At 47.9% G+C, this 21,064-nt stretch overlaps 5 protein-coding genes across 5 annotated transcripts; 4 read left to right on the forward strand and 1 right to left on the reverse strand.

Annotated features, from left to right (window-relative positions):
- Positions 1–606: 606 nt before the first annotated feature.
- CTAM01_11574 (dienelactone hydrolase) lies at positions 607–1,347 on the forward strand (the record flags this gene model as incomplete). Its single annotated transcript, XM_060527585.1, has 1 exon — positions 607–1,347. One exon carries the CDS (start codon positions 607–609, stop codon positions 1,345–1,347), a length of 741 nt encoding a protein of 246 aa, XP_060377753.1.
- Positions 1,348–2,618: 1,271 nt separating this feature from the next.
- CTAM01_11575 (isoflavone reductase) lies at positions 2,619–3,843 on the forward strand (the record flags this gene model as incomplete). Its single annotated transcript, XM_060527586.1, has 4 exons — positions 2,619–2,702; positions 2,770–3,054; positions 3,126–3,452; positions 3,562–3,843. 4 exons carry the CDS (start codon positions 2,619–2,621, stop codon positions 3,841–3,843), a joined length of 978 nt encoding a protein of 325 aa, XP_060377754.1.
- Positions 3,844–4,933: 1,090 nt separating this feature from the next.
- Positions 4,934–7,003, forward strand: CTAM01_11576 (major facilitator superfamily transporter; the record flags this gene model as incomplete). Its single annotated transcript, XM_060527587.1, has 10 exons — positions 4,934–4,973; positions 5,046–5,105; positions 5,164–5,214; positions 5,285–5,310; positions 5,370–5,443; positions 5,502–5,604; positions 5,658–5,919; positions 5,974–6,166; positions 6,226–6,772; positions 6,845–7,003. The coding sequence occupies 10 exons, from the start codon at positions 4,934–4,936 to the stop codon at positions 7,001–7,003; spliced, it is 1,515 nt and encodes a 504-aa protein (XP_060377755.1).
- Positions 7,004–7,152: 149 nt separating this feature from the next.
- On the reverse strand, positions 7,153–12,879 carry CTAM01_11577 (DEAD/DEAH box helicase; the record flags this gene model as incomplete). The annotated part of the gene is made up of 5 exons (XM_060527588.1): positions 7,153–8,782; positions 8,836–9,684; positions 9,759–12,130; positions 12,195–12,643; positions 12,711–12,879. The coding sequence occupies 5 exons, from the start codon at positions 12,877–12,879 to the stop codon at positions 7,153–7,155; spliced, it is 5,469 nt and encodes a 1,822-aa protein (XP_060377756.1).
- A 1,720-nt stretch (positions 12,880–14,599) lies between these two features.
- On the forward strand, positions 14,600–16,282 carry CTAM01_11578 (cyclopentanone 1,2-monooxygenase; the record flags this gene model as incomplete). Its single annotated transcript, XM_060527589.1, has 1 exon — positions 14,600–16,282. One exon carries the CDS (start codon positions 14,600–14,602, stop codon positions 16,280–16,282), a length of 1,683 nt encoding a protein of 560 aa, XP_060377757.1.
- Positions 16,283–21,064: the final 4,782 nt, after the last annotated feature.

The raw sequence follows: 21,064 nt of genomic DNA on the forward strand, positions 1-21,064 counted from the left end.
ATAAACCATGTACGCCGAAGCTACAGCTCTCTGCGGGAGGTTGTAAATATTCCAAAGCGGGGAGATGGCGAAGATGTCTACATCGACTTTCCTGAACCCACATCTCTCTTCTGCTTGGGAATTAGCTGTACGTACTTAGTTAACCTAAGTACCTTTGGTCTAGTAGTCGCAGCAACATTAGTTGCCAAGTCGAGTTTCCGTCCCCTTCAGGTCGCTAAACCAAAGTCCCTAGCCTGAGTCGCATTCGCACTCGTACGCCCAAAGCTTTGATTGGTACATCAACAACCTTGTTGTGACTATTTCACTTCAACTTAAGATGTTGGTATCCCGACCATCAATTGCCTCGTTCCTGGTTTGGTGTAACGTATATCTCATTGGAAGATCGGCGTCCGGACTCTTTCCAGGCCGACTTGCTTTCTCCGCATTGTCATGGCACCGGTGTTTAGGTAGTAGTAAATCCGAAGGCTGCAACATCAGCCCTATTAATACGAACCCCCTCACAGAATCGTCTTACTCAACTCACGACTATACCCCTCGAGATTGAAGATACTGTTATACTAAAGACCTAAAGGGCGCTGCTCTATTCACGTTCCAAAGAACCCAAAAATGGCTATCCCATCGTGTTGCTTGAAAGCCTTTGAATGGGACGGCACTCCAACGGGCCGAACCGACAAGCTTGCCAACAATGACGTCTACGTCGTCGGTGACAATCCACACGCCGCAGTTGTCATCGTTCACGACCTTCTAGGCTGGACCTTCCCCAACGCACGCCTCCTGGCGGATCACTATGCTCGCGAAGCCAACGTCACGGTCTATCTACCAGACTTCTTCGGCGGTTGGGTTGTACCCTTTGAGCCAGTGCTTCAGAATCGATGGCACGAAATTGACCTCTCGAGCTTTGGAAGGGACAATTCACGAGAAATTCGAGAACCTGAAATCACCAACTTTGTCAAGGAGGTTCGCAAGAAGCACACGAAAGTCGGGGCTATTGGGTTTTGTTACGGAGGGTGGGCAGTCTTTCGGTTAGGAGCAAAAGAGCATGATCCTCCGTTGGTTGACTGCATCGCGACTGGCCACCCCAGCTTGCTGACCAAGGAGGATATTGACGGTGTTGGGGTTCCGGTGCAGCTGTTGGCTCCCGAATTTGATACGCAGTTCACCCCCGAGCTCAAGTCGCATTATTTCGAGACCATGTTGAAGAAGGGCGTGTCGTTTGAGTATCATCACTACCCTGGTGTCGAGCATGCTTGCTTGACTAGAGGTGATCCCGGAAAGCCTGGAGAGAGGAAGGCGATGGCTCTGGCAAAGTCGGCCGCGGTAAGCTGGTTCAGTCAACATTTGCATTAATGGCATCAAATAGGAATGACTTTTGAAGAGTAAAAGTTGAGGGAGACCATTAAATGATGAGGTGGAGAGAATAGGGTACCTGAGCAGGCGTTGGAGGGCACTATGTGGCACTCAGAATGAATTTAGAATGCGTACCACAATGGATTTCTAGTTGAGCCACTCGATTATGTGTTGGTAATTCCAGTCGGTAGCGAAGTCTATGCCGCTTCAAGTGTTTACTATCGATACGAGTTCGAGATTGTTCTTCGGATAAGTTGATCAATGTCATGGCACCGATTGCATTTAGAGAAGAGGCACATATGTTAGAAATATGCCCGTTTGAACATGATTCATAGAATATCATATTGACCAAGGTTTACAACCATCAATTCGGCAAAGAAACAAAAGTGTGAAGTTGTGATCTCATTAAAAAGGTTGTTGCAACAGACTTGAACCGTTTGATACAGCATTGTCTCGTCCAGTCAGTTGAACTTATTGCTCCTATGTCCCTTGACCACTCGAGCCAAAACATGAAGTTGAGATGTGACATGCCTTTCATGCTTCGTCACGATAAAGTAGTCATTACACTTGCGCTAACTCGGATAGAACAAGCTTACGGTCAATTGTGGACTGCTAATCACAACGACGGACTTAGACTATTAGAACACAATGCTTGGTATGGCATCACAATGACTCACTCTAGCATAATCTCAACGAAGAGCCAACACGATGTTGTTAATGACAAATTTCGAGATACCTCGTATTATTCGTATTCTCATACGAGAGGATTACCAGCAACAAGGCGCGGGGTTGATACTGATTTATAAGCCAGAGCCGCCAATAGACTCACCTCGACCGAGGTTTTGGGCCGCCGCCCCCGGTCCTCCAGTCACTTCCGGAACCGAAACCGAGTGGGCTGGCGCGGGCCCCCGGCCCTAGGCGCGGGAAGCTGCGTCCGCGTTGCATTCAGCCCCAACCCGATAAAACTCCGCAGCGTCAAACCGGGCCAGTCCGCAGCTTTTCCCCGCTTTTGGCGGACTTTTGGCTGTTCGAGACACCGACATTGAGAAATGGTGTTGCGATGATATCATCCCCATGGCGATATGAGAGCCAATAGTAGGCGGTTCTCTGGGTAGAGGGGGATCCATACCTAGGTAGCTTTATGAGATTCTGGAGCATAAGTTAAACTCAACTCCTTCTCATCAACAACAAAGCCTTGAACTAGATCATTGACTTCGACTCCAGGCAACAAAATATTCTAGGTTCTTCGAAACCAAAGAACAACATCGAACATGAAGGTCGCAGTACTCGGTGGAACCGGCGAGACTGGAACTTCCATTATGAATGGCCTGCTCTCCTCGCCTGAGACGAAATACGTAGGGCTCGTCTATCATGAAAGTCTGTACAATACCTTGGTAGAGTTACTCATAAGTCGTTTGATAGGAGATAACTGCGCTTATCCGACCGAGCTCGCTGGAGAAGCCCGAGGTCAAAGCTTTAGAGAAGAGAGGCGTCAAGATTGCCACAGTAGACCTGAGCGGACCCGAAGACGAAATCGCGAATCAGCTTACCGGTCATGAGGTGGTCGTCTCAGCCATTGTGGCAGACAAGCTGCTCGACCAAATCCCCCTCGCCAATGCGGCTAAGAAAGCGGGGGTAAAGCGATTCGTCCCCTGCTTCTTTGGGACGGTGATGCCCGGCAGGGGCATGTTATGGTTCCGAGATCAGGTGAGGAAGACTCCCTAGACCCCCAGGATATGTCAAATTAGCTGTTGAGCTGACTTCTGAATGCGTCCTAGAAAGAGGATGTCTTAAACCATATCCAGACTATTTACCTCCCGTACACGGTCATCGATGTTGGCTGGTGGTACCAGATCAGCTTGCCCCGTCTGGCCTCGGGACGGATTGACGCAGTCGCGAGCCCATTTGACAACTGGATCGCTGGAGATGGAAGCGTTCTCTCTGGTATGACTGACCTCCGCGACGTTGGCAAATACGTCGCCCGCATCATTGCGGACCCACGGACCCTGAATCACAGAGTCTTCGCCTTCACCGAACTCATGTCCCAGAATGAAGTATACGATCTGATTGAGAAGATGAGTGGAGAAAAGGTTGAGAGAAAATACGTAAGTTCTAGACCACCTTACCAAGACTCGGGGAAATAAGGCATACATGGAGCGATAAATAGACGGTGAAGGCTTAGCTTTGAGCGATTAAACTGACATTGAAACACAGATGTCGGCTGATGAGATTGAGGCTGCGATGGTCAAGGCGAAGGATGACAAGGCCAACCCTCATAGGCTATCGGTTTTACAATATCGGAAATCGTGGGGCCTCCGAGGAGACAACACGCCGGAGTACGCGCGATACCTAGGATATCAAATCGCCAAGGATCTGTATCCCGACTTAACGGGAAATTCGTTTGAGACTTTCTGCAGCGAGGCTCTGGAGGGCAAGGTCAACTCCATCTACGAGAAGAAGAAGCGCGAGGCCATGGAAGCAGCTGGTAAGAATTAAACAACCAACAGACTTCTTACTCGGTAGGTTTCGACAGGCTCAGCAATTGCGGCTATTGTTGGAACGTGTCAGTAGCCGTTCTTGCTGGACCAATAGGTGAGTCCGCAGAAATTCGAAACTTCGATTAAAGTCGCGATGCATCCACTATTAGTGAGCTGATCCATTTCAAGGCGGCCCCGGTTTCGAGGTGAAATCCATTCATTTGATCTGCATGTTTAAAACCATGATGCTGTAAATATGGTTCGTGGGCGATCAGAGTTTAGTCTAAATCAACTCGGACTAATACTCGCCTTGGCATCACCAACGATTCTGTGAAGGTAGAGCTCCGACTTAGGAGTACCTTGATTAGGTAAACGAGACCACGAAAAATGGAAACAAAGGCATTCAACTTCGAACACAGCAACAGGCTTTGAGAATTGTCATGCCAATAGTTTGCCCGCTGCAGTCAGAGAGGACGAAACCAGCGATAATGTACGTCGCCGAAGGTCGCCACAGTTAGGCCTTCGGCAACTGATGCAGGAAAGCCGCCTCCCCAGCGGGTGGGTGTTTTATCAGATCCATCAGCCGCCAAGCGCTTCCCCGCCCGTCTTCGCTCAAATCCGAGCAATTTCATTTGACAAGATGCCATGTCCATGCCAGTCAGTGGAGTGCACTTGTGCAATGGAGCCACAAAAGTAGATGGGCGAGACGGGGCCGCCGGCCACCATGTCAAAATGACTAGTAGGAAAACTGGTAGTAATGAGGCCATCAAGGTTCTCTGGTGAGCAAGTTTCTGTTCTTTCTTTAGACATCTTTGGAAGTTCGGCGCGTTTACTTTCGCTTATGACCTGTAAGGAATGCGATTGACATTTCATCGCCCACGACGTGTGCTCCGAACAGACGAATCCTTGTCGCGCACGCCCTAGATCTGGGCAGTAGAAAATTTCGAGTTTACGGATGAATGACACGCTAGTCAAGATAGAACACTTAAAATTCTTTATCAGATCGTTTGTTTCACTCGGGACTCGAGAGAGAAAGCACTTGTTCATGTTGCATCTCGGATAAGGTAGCATCGGAAAGAATCTTATGTGGCAAGCGATTTACAGAGAAAATGGCCACTGAGAACCGTTCAACCGGCAAAAAGGTCAAGGGTATGTTTTCGAGCCTCGGCCGCCGTCATGACTGTACATGTGCCTTGGGCTAACTTTCTTGGCTTCACGTAGCCTTCTTCCTTGGCAATGAGGCAACTTCAAAAGAAGAAAGACGTCTTGTGCAGAAAATAGGTAGGCACTCCCATTATCTCTGCATTAAAAGACGATGAATCTGACTAATAAACCGCAGACTTCTTCATCTTGACATACTGCTGCCTCAGCTACTTCTTCAACTACCTGGGTGGGTGATGGTTGCCTCATATCAGCTTTGGGGAAGGGACCGTAACACTGACAATGGACGGAAACAAAAGACCGTGCTGCTTTTGCCAATGCTTATGTGAGTTTCCACATCAAAAATGAGTAGACCATCGAGTAGAACTGACAGGCTCACTCTAGGTTGCTGGCCTCCGCGAGGCCTTGCACATGAAGGGCCATGACTACAACACCGTTCTTTCGGTGACCACTGCTGGGTAAGATCTAGGCCGATGAGTAGCGTTTCCACGAACATGGGCTGACCCCATATCAAAGTATGGTGGTGGGACAGATTCCTCATGGCATCATCATCGGTCTCCAAATCGTCCGGCCGCGAATCTGGCTGCCGTCGATGTGCTGTCTCTGGGCATTCCTGACTGTACGTCTCATCGATGTCAAATTATTCTATTGCGGCTCGCTAACAATACTCAGATGGCTAGTGCAGGCGTCAAGAATACCGCTCAGCTCTGCGTTATCCGCTTTTTCCTTGGCTTGGCGGAGGCTAGCACCTACTCGGGAGCCATCTACATCATGGGCTCATGGTACAAGCCTGAAGAAATCTCGAAGCGCACGGCCATCTTCACCGCGTCAGGTCAGGTAGGCACGATGTTTGCCGGCGTCATGATGGCTGCCATTTACAAGGGACTGGGCGGCCTTGCCGGTCTTGGTGGTTGGCAGTGGGTCTTCATCATTGGTACGAAAAAGTTGACGAGGCCTGCGGCTGGAAGAACTTGCTGACAAACTTCAGATGGCATCATCACGCTTCCCATCGCGATCTTCGGCTTCTTCTACTTCCCGGATATCCCTGAAAACACCAGCGCTCGGTATCTCAGTGACTCTGAGAAAAAGATTGCCGTTGGACGTTTGCCTCCAGTCATCAAAGGGTCGCACGGAGTCAACCCGTTCTCTCTGTTGAAGCGTCTAGTACTCATGCCCACCTTGTAAGTCGAATATCCCGCTTTTATTACGACATGAGTTGGGAAAGCTGACCACTTAATAGTTGGGTTTTGGTGCTGTGGTCTCCGATTTGCGCTACACTCGAGGCCTGGGTTGTTCAGGGTAACTTCATCCTTTGGCTTAAATACCACGCCGAATCCTTCACGCAGAGCCAAATCAACACCTATCCTTTGGGTGTGCAAGCAGTCGGCATCGTAACCAATATCATGGCGGCATGGCATATGGACGCGACTGGAACCCGAGTACCCATGGTTGTGCTGGTTTGTCTTATCCAAATCGTCTGCGCCGCGATGCTCCTCGTTCCGAACCTGCCTTACGCCGGTACCATGTTCGCATTCTACGCATCGGGTTCGTCGTACATGGTCAACCCGTTGATCTTTGGCTGGGCCAGCATCATTCTCCAACGGAGCGGCGACGAGGCGGTGCGCAGCGTGACGGTGTACGCTATGAACATTGGCGCCACCACGCTTTACACTTTCTGGGGCATCGTCTTCTATGCGGCCGATGAAGCGCCGTATTGGAAGAAGGGTGCGATTGTCATGATTGTGTGCAGCGTCATCGTACTCTGCTTCATGGGACTCGTCATCAGGGTAAGCTCATCATGATTGAAAGAATCACTTAATTTCCGCAAATATGAAGTAGCTAATCACGATATCACACAGATCGATAGGCAATCACTTGCAAAATATGGCTCAATGACGGTGGAAGACTTCGAGCGTGCCGCTGCGGCTCGAGAGACGCAGACGTTGCCTGACGGAGAGAGATCCGATGAGAACGAGGACCAAAAGAACACAGTTTCGGAGAAAGTGACGCCAATCTGAGTTCGAATAAGACTTGGCGATATTTGGTCTGGCCCTTTTAGTACATCATTGGGTAGAGTCGGATCAGACGAAGCTTTCGATACTCTTTCTTTTACAGTTGCTATAATTAATCAACATGTACTTTTGAGAGAAAAAAACTACCTACTTACTCATGCCCACACCTTTCTGAACTTGTCTTCGAAAACCTGCTGCAGGAGTTTGAAAGCCATATGGACCTTCACAAGACTATCACCGCCTCCCTTCCCCCGACCTGACCCGAAAGACGTTCCTTCTGACTCGGTTGCCTGACCCGCTCTGCTTGCGCTGCTACTCACGTGCTCGGTATCGGAGGAGGAGCCATCCGACACATCTTCCCATGATTCAGCCACTGCTTCTTTAGATTTGCTATAGTGGGACTTTGTCTCTGCTTTCGCAGTAGCAGACGAGGCCACATGGTTCTCCGAGTATTGTGCATCTAATTCCTCGCCGAAACTCTCTTCTTCAATGGTATCGGCAACATCTTGAACATTGATCATATCCGAGTCATCAGCACCGACTCGGCCCATAATATTCTCCAAGCTTGTTACGATGGTGGCCAAGATCAGAGAGAAGTCTTTCAGATGAAACCAAACATCGCCGCCCTTGATTCCGTTGTCCTGCACAAGAGTATTGAGATCACCGTGCTTGTAAAAGTCATAGATGTATGCGTTCCAGGGCACGCCGTTTGTCTCTTCAGGGTAAATGGGGATGTACGGGATGGCAGACTCGTCAAGAAACACACCAGCGCGGACTGTGTCGCATAGCTCATGAATTGTGGCGAAGTCGTCTGTGAACCCCGACAGCGCGGCGAAAGGGGATCGAAGAATTGGACAAGGGAGCGTTGGAATCTGTGCTGTTGAGATATCAGCCGAGGCCTCTCCAGCGGCGCCCACCCGGCGTTTGGTGAAAGGAAGCTGGTTATCTGGAGAGTCCTGGAGATTCTGTGCAATGAAGCTGCGAACGTAGGTCTTAAAAGTTTTCAGAGTCTCTTCGTTGTGACCTCGGAGGACGGTTTCTGCCTCTCTTGGGAGCCTGGGTAGAAGGACAACAGAAGGTGATCGATATACGACGTTTTCACGCCACTCCCGATTGTTGTACTTGCTGCAAGGAATGCGACAGAAGAGGTGACACAATACTGTCAATAAAGTGAGAATGATCTCTCCCTGCTTCCGTGGATTGCCAAAGTCCTCGCAGAGCTTGTGCAAGTAGCCTTCCTTGAGCAGGGAGTGCAGAGCAAACACAGCATTCTCGGTAAAGTACAAGTGACCCACCAGGCCCGAGAAGTTGAGAGGTGCTCCTTTTCGAGAAAGGAGGTGCTGTCGTCTGAGATACTCGATGGAAAAGCGCAAGTGGTGCTTGACGGTCATCTGCGAGGCAGGTCCACCGAGGAACAGACGTGTTTGGGTCAACAAGGACTCCACTGCATCAATGGCATACTGGGAGTTGTTCGTGCTGTGCAGCAGGGTGAAGAGCCGAAGAACCAAAGTGACGGAGATGGGGAATTGGCCTTTGAGATCGGGCAACCGCGACGAGATGATTTCCATCGCACGATGGTGGGGGATGCCATGAAAGACGACGTTACCAAGGAGGTCAAATCCACGACGTCCAGCACGTCCTGATGCTTGACGGTAGTTGAGAGCCGTGAGGAATGCCGAGTCACCTATAAAGACAACAGTTTTGCAAGGCATGTTCAATCCGAGAGCGAGAGTACCGGTCGCAATAACGACGGTCAAGTAGCCCTTGCGGAACAACATTTCTACCCTTTGCCCCTCGAAATCAGTGATTGCTCGAATATGGGGCTAAGTTCAACTTACACTTGGCGGTACTGACGGTTCATACCAGCATGGTGGACACCGAGTCCCCGACGAAGAGCGTCGATTAGGCGAGGCTTGATTCCCAAATCATCCAGAGACCTAACACGGGCCTCAAACTCTTCAGCCGTAAGTTTAGTAGTGTCCGCAAAATTGTATTGCGGAAGCGGCGCCTCGGGATCAAAGTTTTCCCATGGGCTGGTTTCCCGGCCTGCTTCCTCCCTCACAAGATCAGCTTGATTCAGGGCTGCACCAGAATCCTTTGCGTGGTGTCTTTCCTTCTTGGAGTTTGTAGCCTCAGTAGCTCTAGTCGCTTTCGCCTTTTTCTTCGCAGCTTTGCTATCCGTGACTTGTCGCCACTTTTGATATGCCTCCATCTTCCGTGCCCATTCTGTACTTGTATCGCGATACTTTTGTTCAGCATTCTCCAGGACTTGAAGAATCTTGAGAATTACCTTCTCGCATCCAAGTCGGTCGTAATTGAAAAGGATAGCTGGCAGGGCACCCCGGGAGCGGAGATCGACGAGGAGTGAGAACGAAGCGTCACCGTAGATGTCCGCGACAACCTCGGGCCTTTTAAGGTCTATCGCTGATGAAGGGCGGTTTATCTTGAGCCTTCTGTATACTTCTGGAAAGGGTGACTTGGGATCCTGTTGCCATTGCCAGAGCTGTTCTTTGAGAGCAGCCTCCCACTTGATAATGTCCGACTTCTTCACCAACTCTGGCAACGCAATGTTGGGCTCAAGGCTAGGATTTATAAGATAAGACTCGTTTTCATATTCCTTCATGGACAGCCAAAGCCGGAGACAGTCGCGTGGCTCGAGACTGGCATCTTCAAGAGCCTCACGATTCCTGGGTTTAATCAGTCAGTATAAGATGGCATTCAGGATTTGGCAAGGCTGCATGAAAGTTCTATCAAGACTCACTTGTTGATAATGCATCCGATAGGATGCACAAACGTGAATCGCGAGGTTTCTCCTGCTTCAGCATCCAAACCGGGGATTGGCAAACGCTCCACTGGCTCTAGTCCTTCAAACTCAAGCCTAATGGGTGGCTGGTACAGGAACTTTCGCAAGTCAGAGTATCTGGCCGAGTGAACGATCATTTCAAGGTCAAAGCCCTTGACCTTCTGAGTTCCTGCGAGCCACTCCTTGAACTCGAGCGGGTTGCCCACAGTAGCAGATAGGGCGATGATGGGACAAGGAGCAAGAAGCAATAGTTGCTCCCAAATGATACCGTCTTCGGCCTGACCAATGCAGTGCACTTCGTCAAAGATAATTCTCTTCACTCTGCGAGCCCAGGATTTCTCATTTTGCGCATTGGTGGGCGCCAGAAGCATGATCTGGAGGATGTGCGGAACGGTCACCAAAACCTGACAGCCGGTGGGGTTATTGACACGGTAGTCTCGAGTGTGGATGGCCCAAACCGAACGGCCCTCATGGCGGTACGACTTAGAGAACCGAGCCTGAACTTCGGCGGCAATCTGGTTGACGAGCGCTTTGGTGGGGGCTACGTAGACGAGAACGTCATCGTCGTTGTTCTGCAAAATCTTCTTCATGGCGTAGAACGAGATGAAGGTCTTTCCGGCGGACGTTGGAGCGACGACGAAAAGGCTGTTTTCGTCATCAATGGCATCAAGTACGCTTCGTTGCCAAGCATCTGGACTGAAAGAAACGCGCGGGTCGGGGGCGGAGTCGAAGCTTCGCTCCAGATAAGGGCCACAGTGAGCCAACTGGAACTCGAGACCCGTTGTCTGGACTCGCAGATGCGTAGTTGACACTTCATACGTTGAGACGAACGGAAGACGATGTTTGACGGGCACAGAAGGTCCGCTTCGAAGTTCCCCCAGCGGGAACTTCAAAGCCTTCATCAAATATTGGACCTGGTGTTTCGTCTCAACGGAAAGGGGCAACGACATCATCTCTCTGACCTGGGCCCAAATCATTGCCAATACACTCGATTCTGAAACGATGATGTCAGAAATAGAGGCCAAGAAATCATGTCCACGCTTGCTCATACCTGAATCGCTGAAGGCCCTTTTCAACGGTCTGCGAATAAGTTGGAGACCAAGGATGTTGCACATGTACAACATTACCTCGCCACCAATAGACTTCTGGTCCTCTGAAGAAAGACTTGATAAATACCTCTTGACCTTCAAGTAGCGCTGAAAGACAGACGTGATCTTGTCGAAGTCCTGGCATTTCTCTGCCCAGTTCTTGATGATTACCGCGGTCCTGGATTGACTCTTCGCCTCTCTCAATCTCCTCGATGTTTCAAGTGCATTCTCTGTACCGCTCTTAATCGAATGATCTTGTCTTCGGGTTGTGCCCACTTGCTTCCTAGACCGGGCAGAAAGGTCCGACTTCTTGGCGACAATCGTCTCAGGATCAATGCTTTTCCCGGCAGAATTAGTAAGACTGGCAGAGTAGGCAATCGTGTCGGCCATGTATCTCTGGTTTCTCTTGCTCGCATAGAATCCTCGACGCTTTGGTACATGCTTGGGGTCGATGCTCTTCTTCGAATTGTGCCAGTGGGAGAGCTCTTGAAAGATTTTGGACTCAAAGGTTTCATCCTCCATCACGGATTGGCTTGTCAACTTGACGACCTCGAGATACTTGTCCAACACGGGATGGCTGAATACAAGTATCGACTGTGTGTCTGGGGGCTGGTAGCTGATGCGGTGTATTCCTGCGCCACTTTTGACCTGCGAAACGGAATTCGGCATGCAGTAGGATACGTCGACGCCAGATAACCGCCGTACAGCTTCTGCATACCCAGAACCGGCATCACTTGGGAGTTTGAGTGTTTCGAGTCTCTCCAAGACTTGATTGTAGATTCGGCCGTCAATGAGATCACAGACTCTCCAATTGAGGTATTGTCCTTCTTTTCCCCTGGGCCACTGCTGTATCAGGTGAGCTGCTACCTCAGCAAAAGTCGCAAGGAACTCCTCGATGCCCGAAGAACTCTCCAGTTTGGGTAGAGTCTCCACGGGTCGTTGTAAGAGCGTTGCGTGCTTCAGCAGAACGATGTGTGAGAGGAAGGCGGCCACTAGTCTGTGACTGTGTACATCTGAGGAGGCCTTGTTAGACAAGAATATTGCGCAAACAGTGACCGCTACTTCTTCCTGGGCCTCGACTTCACTGTCAGATCGAAGCACTCGCCACTCACTGGGCTTGGGTATGGCCTGGAGACGTTCGATAGTCCGTTGGCAACCGGGATCGGGTGTCGTCGCTGGTGTTGGCTCTGTGACTGGTATCACTGCCACTGAGGTCGGCGCTGTTGCAATGAGAGTATACGCCTGCCATTGAGAGATTAGGTGAGCGCGCTGTGATCTATTGTCAAAGGTAGTACGGAAACTGTACCTTGGAGCTTCGAAACTCGACATCGTCAATAAAAGCCAAGCTGTAGCCGCGAAGACCGAACAGATACATAATGTTCAAGAATTCTCCCTTCTTGGTCGTGCTGAGATCTGAAGACCGGCCTTGGGACATCATGATGAAGTGAAAGCGGTGCTGATTGGTGTACTCCGCGAACTCGGGGCTCATGATGGAAGGGAACACGAAGCTCATTGGAGAATTGATACCGCGATCGTCGAAACTCATTTTGGGATGTGTTTCAGGGCATCTCAGGTGCTCAATGATGACAGCACGCGTCAAGAGATATTTGTATGATTGATTCTCGGGAGAATCAGGTGGTGTCGCGAGGTCTCGATGACTGTCGAACCACAAGACGTGGAAGTTGCACCCCCGATCCTTGAGTTTGGCCAGGAAGACCTCGATCGCATGTACTGCATGAAGTAGCTGGAAGCCCGCTGTTTTATCGATTAGCCAAGATCAGGTAGGTAGTGAACGCATTTGAAGGGGTATCTGGATGCCCACCGAGATAGTCGACATTTGCAGAGGCGAGACAGTGAGCCACCAAAGATTCCCCATGGATGGTGAACAGCTCTTTCCCAGCAAAGTCGCCAACGATGTCAACTCTTAGGGGGCTCAGACGCCGCTTCCATTCCTGTAGAGAATCCATGATCATGTCGTCTGAAGACGTCATCGCCGGCGATATCGACCAATGCAAGCGGCCAGGTCCGGCACTAATGGTCTGGTTTGTGAGAGCTCGTCGCTTTCCGGAAGATGAGAAAAGAGAAGAAGTTCTCAGAAATCTAGAATTCGAAAGAATTCCAACCTGTACGGCTGTGCTTTCATACAAAGGGCACAAAACAGTGAATCAGTTGGTTGTATTAGGGCTAAGGTCGGTAGGCCTCCCGCAGCACGCAGCCGCTCGTTAGATCAAAGGAATCATCCCCTTTTGAAAAAAAGAAAAAAAAGGAAAAAAGAGAAAAAACACCTAGACATCATTCACTTGAGAAATGTTGAAGCGTCGCTTGCCTCTTCCTTATCTTTTACTGTATAGTATACGAAGAGGAAGCAGACTTTGCTTTCGATCTCGCTGGAAGGCTCTTCTAGGCTTTTCATGCGACTTGTAGGACTTCAAGGCAAACAGTGCAGGCCAGGTGAATGCCACGAGATGATTTCCGTATCATCAGCTGGTTCTCTCTCCATTTTCCTTAGAATGTTAGTATGCATCTTGCTTTTCTTCTCATTTCCCGGGCGCCACTATCGTGACCTGAGATTCAATATACCCAGTCCTCGACATGAAGCCCTAGGCATCGAATCTTCGTCCAAATGAGGCTGATTGCCATCATATGAGGTCTGCCAGCTGCTCCGGCCCCTTGCATTGGTAGTGGGGAAAATCTCTAGCCATGACAGACTTCATCCTTATACTGAAACTACCAGTGGCATGCGCCAGACATAATATATGCGAGAGGCCGTCCACATATCTCCCCCCGCCCCCTCTCCAGGTGAAATGATTGATGACATAGCTACACAAGTTTGACAGTGCTCCAGTCGATATTCGAAGACCATATGTTTAAACAAACATTGTTGACTAATACATCTGAATGAATCCCTGCAAGGATTGAGCGAGCTTGCAGAGGAACCTAGTATTGCATTCTACGATATCACGGCTGCGCATTCCGTGGTCAAGTATTTCAGAACGTTCTTTCTCGTTGCATCGACAAGCCATAGAGCTTCGGTTGAATGCTACATCAAACGGCCTATGGTCTCGGAGAGACGAATCATTAAGCTCACTCGGTCGAGCCCTGAAGCCTCCAACTAACAGGACTATACACATGCCGACCTTATTCTGGCTGGAACCACGCATTATCCACTGGGAGGACATGGAAACAGTATCGACATTCCCGAGAGATCTAGACCCGTCTAGCCCATCACATCGACTGCAACGCTGGCCAGGTTGCAACTGCGGGGATCGTTTCAAGTAGGTACGACGTAAACATCGTCAAAGATTCAACAATGGCAAGCTTGCACCACTCATCAATTGCTTCCGAGTACGGCAGAGCGAGGAAGATGGCGAAAAAAGGAACTTGATTGCCGCAAGAGCATGCCGAGGCGACCGAGGCGGGCCTAATGCCGCACATCAGCTTCATCTCCTCTCCTGCTTGAAGTCAAAATCCCATCTGATCTTTTGGACCATACGCTCGTCGGCTCATAAATCAACAGATCTAGCCTCACGAGTCGGTAGATCTCCCAGATTGCTCGATTTCTAAATGTTCCTGACTCTTTCGTCCCGATCCTGACTCAATTTGGTCGACTTAAGGTTCAAGACTGAGTTGGTGATAATGGGGTCTACCCACCACCTCAATCATCACCGAACTAAATACAACGGTAATTGTAATGATACCTGCGACAGAAAGATGGATTACGATGTTCTGATCATTGGCGGCGGCTTTGGGGGATGCTACGCCTTACACCAGCTGCGCAAGTTGGGCTTTTCGGCACACGTTGTGGAAGCTGGGTCGGCCCTCGGCGGCGTGTGGCACCGGAACGGCTACCCCGGAGCACGAGTTGACTCGGAGACACCGTACTATCAGCTTTCATTGCGGGAGGTCTGGAAAGACTGGACATGGTCGCAACGCTTTCCGGGGCACGAAGAGCTGAAGAGATATTTCACACACGTCGACAACGTGCTTGACATTTCTAAGGACGTGTCGTACAATACTGTTGTGGTTGGGGCCGACTTTGATACGGCGACAGCCAAGTGGATCATCGAGACCGATACAGGACGCATCATCACGTCGCGGTTCTTGATTCCGGCGACGGGCAGTTCAATCAAACGATATGAGCCCGAATTCGCAGGAAAGAGTTCCTTCAAAGGCATAGTGGTACACCCCGCAGCATGGCCTGATTCCGGAATCGATCTTGAGAATAAACGAGTTGCCATCATTGGATCAGGTGCAACAGGGGTTCAATGTGTGCAAGAAATTGCTAAACAGCCTGGCGTGGCGCTGACAGTCTACGTACGAAATGTCAACATTGCACTCCCAATGCGTCAACGCGAAATCTCGGAACTCGAGCAGGACAGCTTGAAAGCGATATACAAGACACTTTTCAAGTTGGCGAGGGATAGTAGTGCCGGGCTACCTTGCGATGGACCTACCCAGGTTACAAAGGAAACAACAATGGAAGAAAGGGAGGCATGGTGGGAGGAGCTATGGAAGAGAGGGGCCTTCAACTTCCAAGCAGGCCAGTATATGGACTTCTTGATGGACGCGGAAGTGAATCGTTTGATTTACGAGTTTTGGTCAAAGAAAACCAAGTGCCGGTTGCAGGATCCGGAGAAACGAGCCATCTTGGTGCCTGACGAACAACCTTTCCCGTTTGGAACGAAGCGAAGCAGCCTGGAGCAGGATTACTACGAATGCATGGACCAGGATAATGTGGAAGTAGTGGATGTGAAGCAGATGGGCATCCGCGAATGGACAGCACGAGGTATCGTGACTGAAGATGGAAAGGAGAGAGAGCATGACATTGTTGTCCTAGCGACGGGGTACGACAGTATGACCGGAGCGTTAACAAGCATGGGGCTCCGTGGGAAAGACGGCATCGATATGAAAGAGAGGTGGAGACAAGGCGTTTGGACGTATTTGGGCTTGATGGCTCGAGGATCTCCAAACATGTTTATGATATACGGACCGCAAGGTAAGCACGAAGCCCTAAGCATCTTTTCAGAAGACCTCAAGTTATTGACGACAACTGAATCAGCTCCTACGGCTTTGACGAACGCGCCGGTGTTCATCGAGCAGCAAGTCGATTTTGTTACAGACTTCCTTGTGAAGCTGCGCACGGGGAACATCGCATCCATCGAGCCACGCCGTTCAGCTGAAGAGAACTGGAAGGAAAAGGTACAAGCAATACACGAGGCGTTGCTGTTTAGCAAGAGCGATACATCCTGGTACGTGGGAGGGAACATTCCCGGCAAGAAGAAGGAACAGCTCAACTATCTTGGTGGTATTCCTCGATACCTTGAAGAATGCCGCAAAGGCACCAAGGACTGGGACAATTTTGAAATTACCTTGGGAGTTGGAAGCGCGGTATGATTTAAGTCTGCCTTGAGTAGACCAAATCAATGGAATAATCAGATGATGACAGGTACCTACAGTCATGAATGCTTGGCCCCGATTGGCGAGAGATTGTCGGCCCACAGAGATGGCTTAAGGTTTATGTAGTTAGATCTGGAAATTTCCATCATAACCGTCGTCGGTCGTTTAGGTAGACCATGGAGAAGGATGAAGCATGGGTCGACTGCTCGTTGTAATTATTCCATATCCTCGCCGAAGTTCAGTAGGATGACTCCCCACAGGCAACTGGTTTGCATGAGCATGGTCTCGGTTTTCCTGCTCTACTTACTTTGGGTTGGGTAGTTGGTTTTTTCACGGTCTAATTAATTATACAGGTACGGTGCTGTCCGAGATGACCCCGGTGTGGGTGATTGAGCAATAGCCTTGCCAACCGGGTAAGTCTAAAATCACGGCAGCACTGTCCAGTACTACTTTCTTCAAATGTGTCAATCGTTGACTCGACAGGGCGGCTTGAATTGTTTTGCGAAAGTCTTCCTCGGTGTGAGCGCTGTACAGATGCAAAGTCTCCAGAGACTCCGATAGAAGCGCTTCCAGGCTAGCAAGCAGGGGCTCTGTCGTGACTTCGTTGTACACGCCGCTAGCAAGATTTGCGGTTTCACAGACGTCGACGCACAATTAACGAGACGTGCTGATGAGTTACTGAGTTACATGATACTTGAAGGTGATATGTTTAAAGAATAAGAAGCACTTTGCCGAAGTGACGCTGCTAAGCAATAAGCCATCAAGACTTGAGTTCAATGAATAAGACGTAATTCGAAAGGCTGCTCCAATAGCTCAAGCCTTGTGTAGAACGTTTATTCTGATCTCAACGCATAGCAATTGCATGTTGTTGTAGAAAGCCTTCTGCAGGACGTAGGCACATCTCTTTTTCTTGTCTTGTGAAAAATAACGTAAGATGTCATAATAAGTTATAAATACTTCAACGTCTCGGAGATTCTCGAATAGGTCCACTATAGCGTGAGATTATCCATTGAATACTCCAAAATAAGCCTTGATAACCTCAAATGTTTCCAAAAGCAATAGAGAAGTGTCATCATAAGTTTCTCAAAACAGAAACCTATGTTAAGGCGCTAAAGCGTTCCCCTTTGACTAAGAACAACCATCCCAGAATACAAACAGCTCTACCAAGCTGCTGCCTATCACAGCCATCGCCTTGTGCCGAGGCATCCCAATGTTCGCCATCGACCTTCCCCTCCCCCGCCTCTAGCTGCTCAACATCGGCAGAATCACTAAGCACACTCTCTTCAACTATGAACTCATCCAAAAGTGTCGGCAAATGAACGGAAACTCGGCCTCGACATCCGGTCTTCCAACCAGAGCGGCAAATAAGATCGTCCCCTATGTCGTTCCTTCAGATGAAAAAGACAAGCCTGTGACTTCCTTCTACGGCCCAGATCTTCATTACCTGAGTACCCTCCCCCCTACCTCAGAACCCCCGCATGCCATGAAGCTCCCTCGTTTATTTTCTCTGACATACAACAAGAATCCACACTGCGCCCGCTAAGCTTCACCAAGCTTTTTCATCCCACTTCGTACACTTTGTAGACTTCGTAGTCAGAAGATTGGGTTTCCATGGCGGCGGAAGGTGTACATTCCCGCTACTACCACTCCTCCTCAACCTCCCGACGGCATAATGCTCTGAGTAACTCTCGGGAAGTCTATTTCTCGCAAGCAGAGAGGGGATGGGGTAAAAGCACGGATTCGATAGACACATAGTTCGAGACGTACCGAGGCCGAGGGTCAGTAAAAGATTTCCAGCTGATGACTGCGTTAATTTTGCACTGACCTCCCATGAGCTTTGGGCAACACACACACACACACACACACACACACACACACACACACACACACCCTTACATAATCACACGGGTATCTGTATCTACATTGCTTTTCTTGAATAAGGCTCGACTCCTCCAAGCGGCCCCCAATCTTTTTGCAAGTGGAAAGAGAGCACATGGAAGTTCGGATGGCGAAGCTTTCCACAAAATGGAAGAGCTTAGCGACTCAGTAGAATCTAACTTACAAGCCCTCAGGGTCGAGCATTCCCTTCCACTCGTCCACCGAAGCCAGTGACATCTGCCACAACGAAGAAAGAGGGAACCGACCCTGAGGTTGCCGAAAATCATCACGTGTGTGGCTTGACGCTTCATGTGGCGGGTGTAGTCCCGGGCGCCACATGTGAGGGGTAGTGTGGCTGTGCTAGCTACCAAATCGTCACTATGACCGGTGGCTTGTCGCGCATTGGTCCACCGTACCGTTCCATCTCGGACACCATAAAAAACCTGTTCTCGACAGCTGCTGTAAGTTGGATCTACAGGGGAAACTCGATTCTGATAGGAAGACGGCTTTGTTTCTAATAATGTCCTGCCAACAAACTTTCCTGGTTACTGTGGCATCTGTGATGTTCATTTTTGTGGCGAAAACCTTGGTATTCGTGCAATGATCAGAGTTGCTTATTGAGAATCCCTCTTTTCCTTCCCTCGACATTGTTCGAAAGCCCATCATCGGTGATCTGAAGTCGAGCTGATTGGCTGGATGCCATCGGGGCGACTCAACACTTGCCAGGTAAGTCGAGGGCCACCGTACTATTTCATCAACGGATATATTCAGGGTTGCTACACCGGTGACCTACCCCAAGGATATCGAGGTGGAACCACACGTCAGTGCCACCATTTTCAGTCAGTATCTTGGGATCCATCATCTAGGCCACCCAGTCATGACCCGAGTTCCTCGGAAAGTCCAATGCCCCTAAACTTCTTTGCTCCCTGTTCACTCAAAAGCACGACATCAGATAGGCGAGACGGAATTCTGCTCGTCGGATATTGAATTCAGCAAGCAAAGAAGCACCTGGCTGACTAGCCGACTATCTCAGAGACATCGGCCAAAAATTCGGTGACATTGCCCATGCAGTTTCTGACTCTCTGCTCACCTCGAGGCCATGGCCCTGCCCTCTCTCACGATAAGGCTTCAAAGTTCGATACCACCTAGTTACATTGCATGCTCAAAGTTCAGCAATCTCGTTATTTTCGCAGTGGCTCATGCACCCGCGCCGCAGGTCGCACGGGAAGAAGGGGGGCGCCCATCCATAACTGTCAAAAAATGCTTGGTCCCCTCAACGCTAGGCCCGAATAGAACGGAGCATCTTGCCAGATTCGGGCCAACCTCGAGTCGTGAGTCGTGAAGGTTGTTTACTGGACAGGGGGGGGGTAAAAGTAGTGGTAATTAATACTTGATTTCTCTAAGTCTAAACTATACCACTAGTACGGTACTAAGTCCTTCTACTAATTATATAATAATACTACACTATATATATAAGTATAAGTACTAGCTTCTCAACCTAACTAATTTTATAATAACCTAACCTAGGTCGCCGCTCTTAACTAATATAAATACCTCTTTTAGTACCCTTTCCCCTAGTAACATCCCGTTATAGCTACTAATCGGGTAGTTCTATTATTATTTAGTATTCTAATTCCCTTACTAATATAAGTAATATATCCTTTAATAGTACTCTACTTTTATTAAAAAAGTTATAAATAATAAGTAAGTTCTTAACTAGCTTTATAGCCTAGAGTTAATATAAGCGCATAGTATATATTTTAAGGTCTAAAATATAAACCTTTTAGTATACTCCCTCGCGCAATTTAAAAATATCTACAATCTAATAAAATATATTAAATATAATATCTATAATTTAGTATAAGCCTATTTACGATATATCGAACTTAGAATTAAACTTACTGTCCTTATTTTACTTCTCTTATATAAGGTTACTAATCTTAAAAGTTCTAATTAGGATTATTTCTAAGTTTACTTTATTAGTAGTACGTATTAACTCTTTTACTATATTAAAATATTACTCTTCCTAACGATCTATACTTATAATAATAGTCTAGCTTACTATAATAGGGTCTATATTAATATCTCTTTTGTCTAAAATAATAACTAGTTCTAACGCTCTATTAACTACCTCTAATAAAACTTCTTACTTATTATTACTTTTAATAATATCTTATAGAGTATCTTTTCTAAATTAGGCTTGCGATAGTATAGTAAATATAGATTAAATATATTACGTATTAATAACTCTCGTAATATTTAGTATTTTATAATACTACTATACTCTTATTTCCCTTAGTTAAGATTATACCTACTTTATTAACTATAATTTTACTAAACGGACTATCCGCTCTACCTATCTAGTAGAGCGTAAATAAGAAACGGGTTTATAAATTAACTTAATATTATAATAATCTATTATAATAATAAATAGCACGTTCTTAAAATAAAATCCATTATTATAGTATATTACCTTTAGCTAGCCTAAAATTAAAGAAATAACTCTAGACTACGTTTAGTATACTAATTTAGCTAATACTTCTTTATATAATACGAATACTCTAAATTTTATAAAATAATTAATATTTATTAATACGTATTTTAAACCGTTAACGGCTATTAAAGTAATCTCTCCTATAAAATCTATAATAACTATATTCTAAAGTTCTAGGATAGAGATTTTCTTTAATAATAATATATATAATTAGGGTCCGCATACTTAATATATCTCGTATAACTTAATATAAAAATCTACGTCTTACGTTCTCTTAGGCTAATATATCCTTCCCCTTAAATAATAAGCTATAATCGTTATACCAAAATATCCTTATCTATTATATATATTATACAAACTTTTTATTACTTAATCTTTATTAATATATTAAGCTAAGCTTATGTTTA

Source organism: Colletotrichum tamarilloi (genome assembly GCF_030869305.1).
Source record: "Colletotrichum tamarilloi strain Tom-12 chromosome Unknown Scaffold_64.1, whole genome shotgun sequence".
NCBI lineage: Eukaryota > Fungi > Ascomycota > Sordariomycetes > Glomerellales > Glomerellaceae > Colletotrichum > Colletotrichum tamarilloi.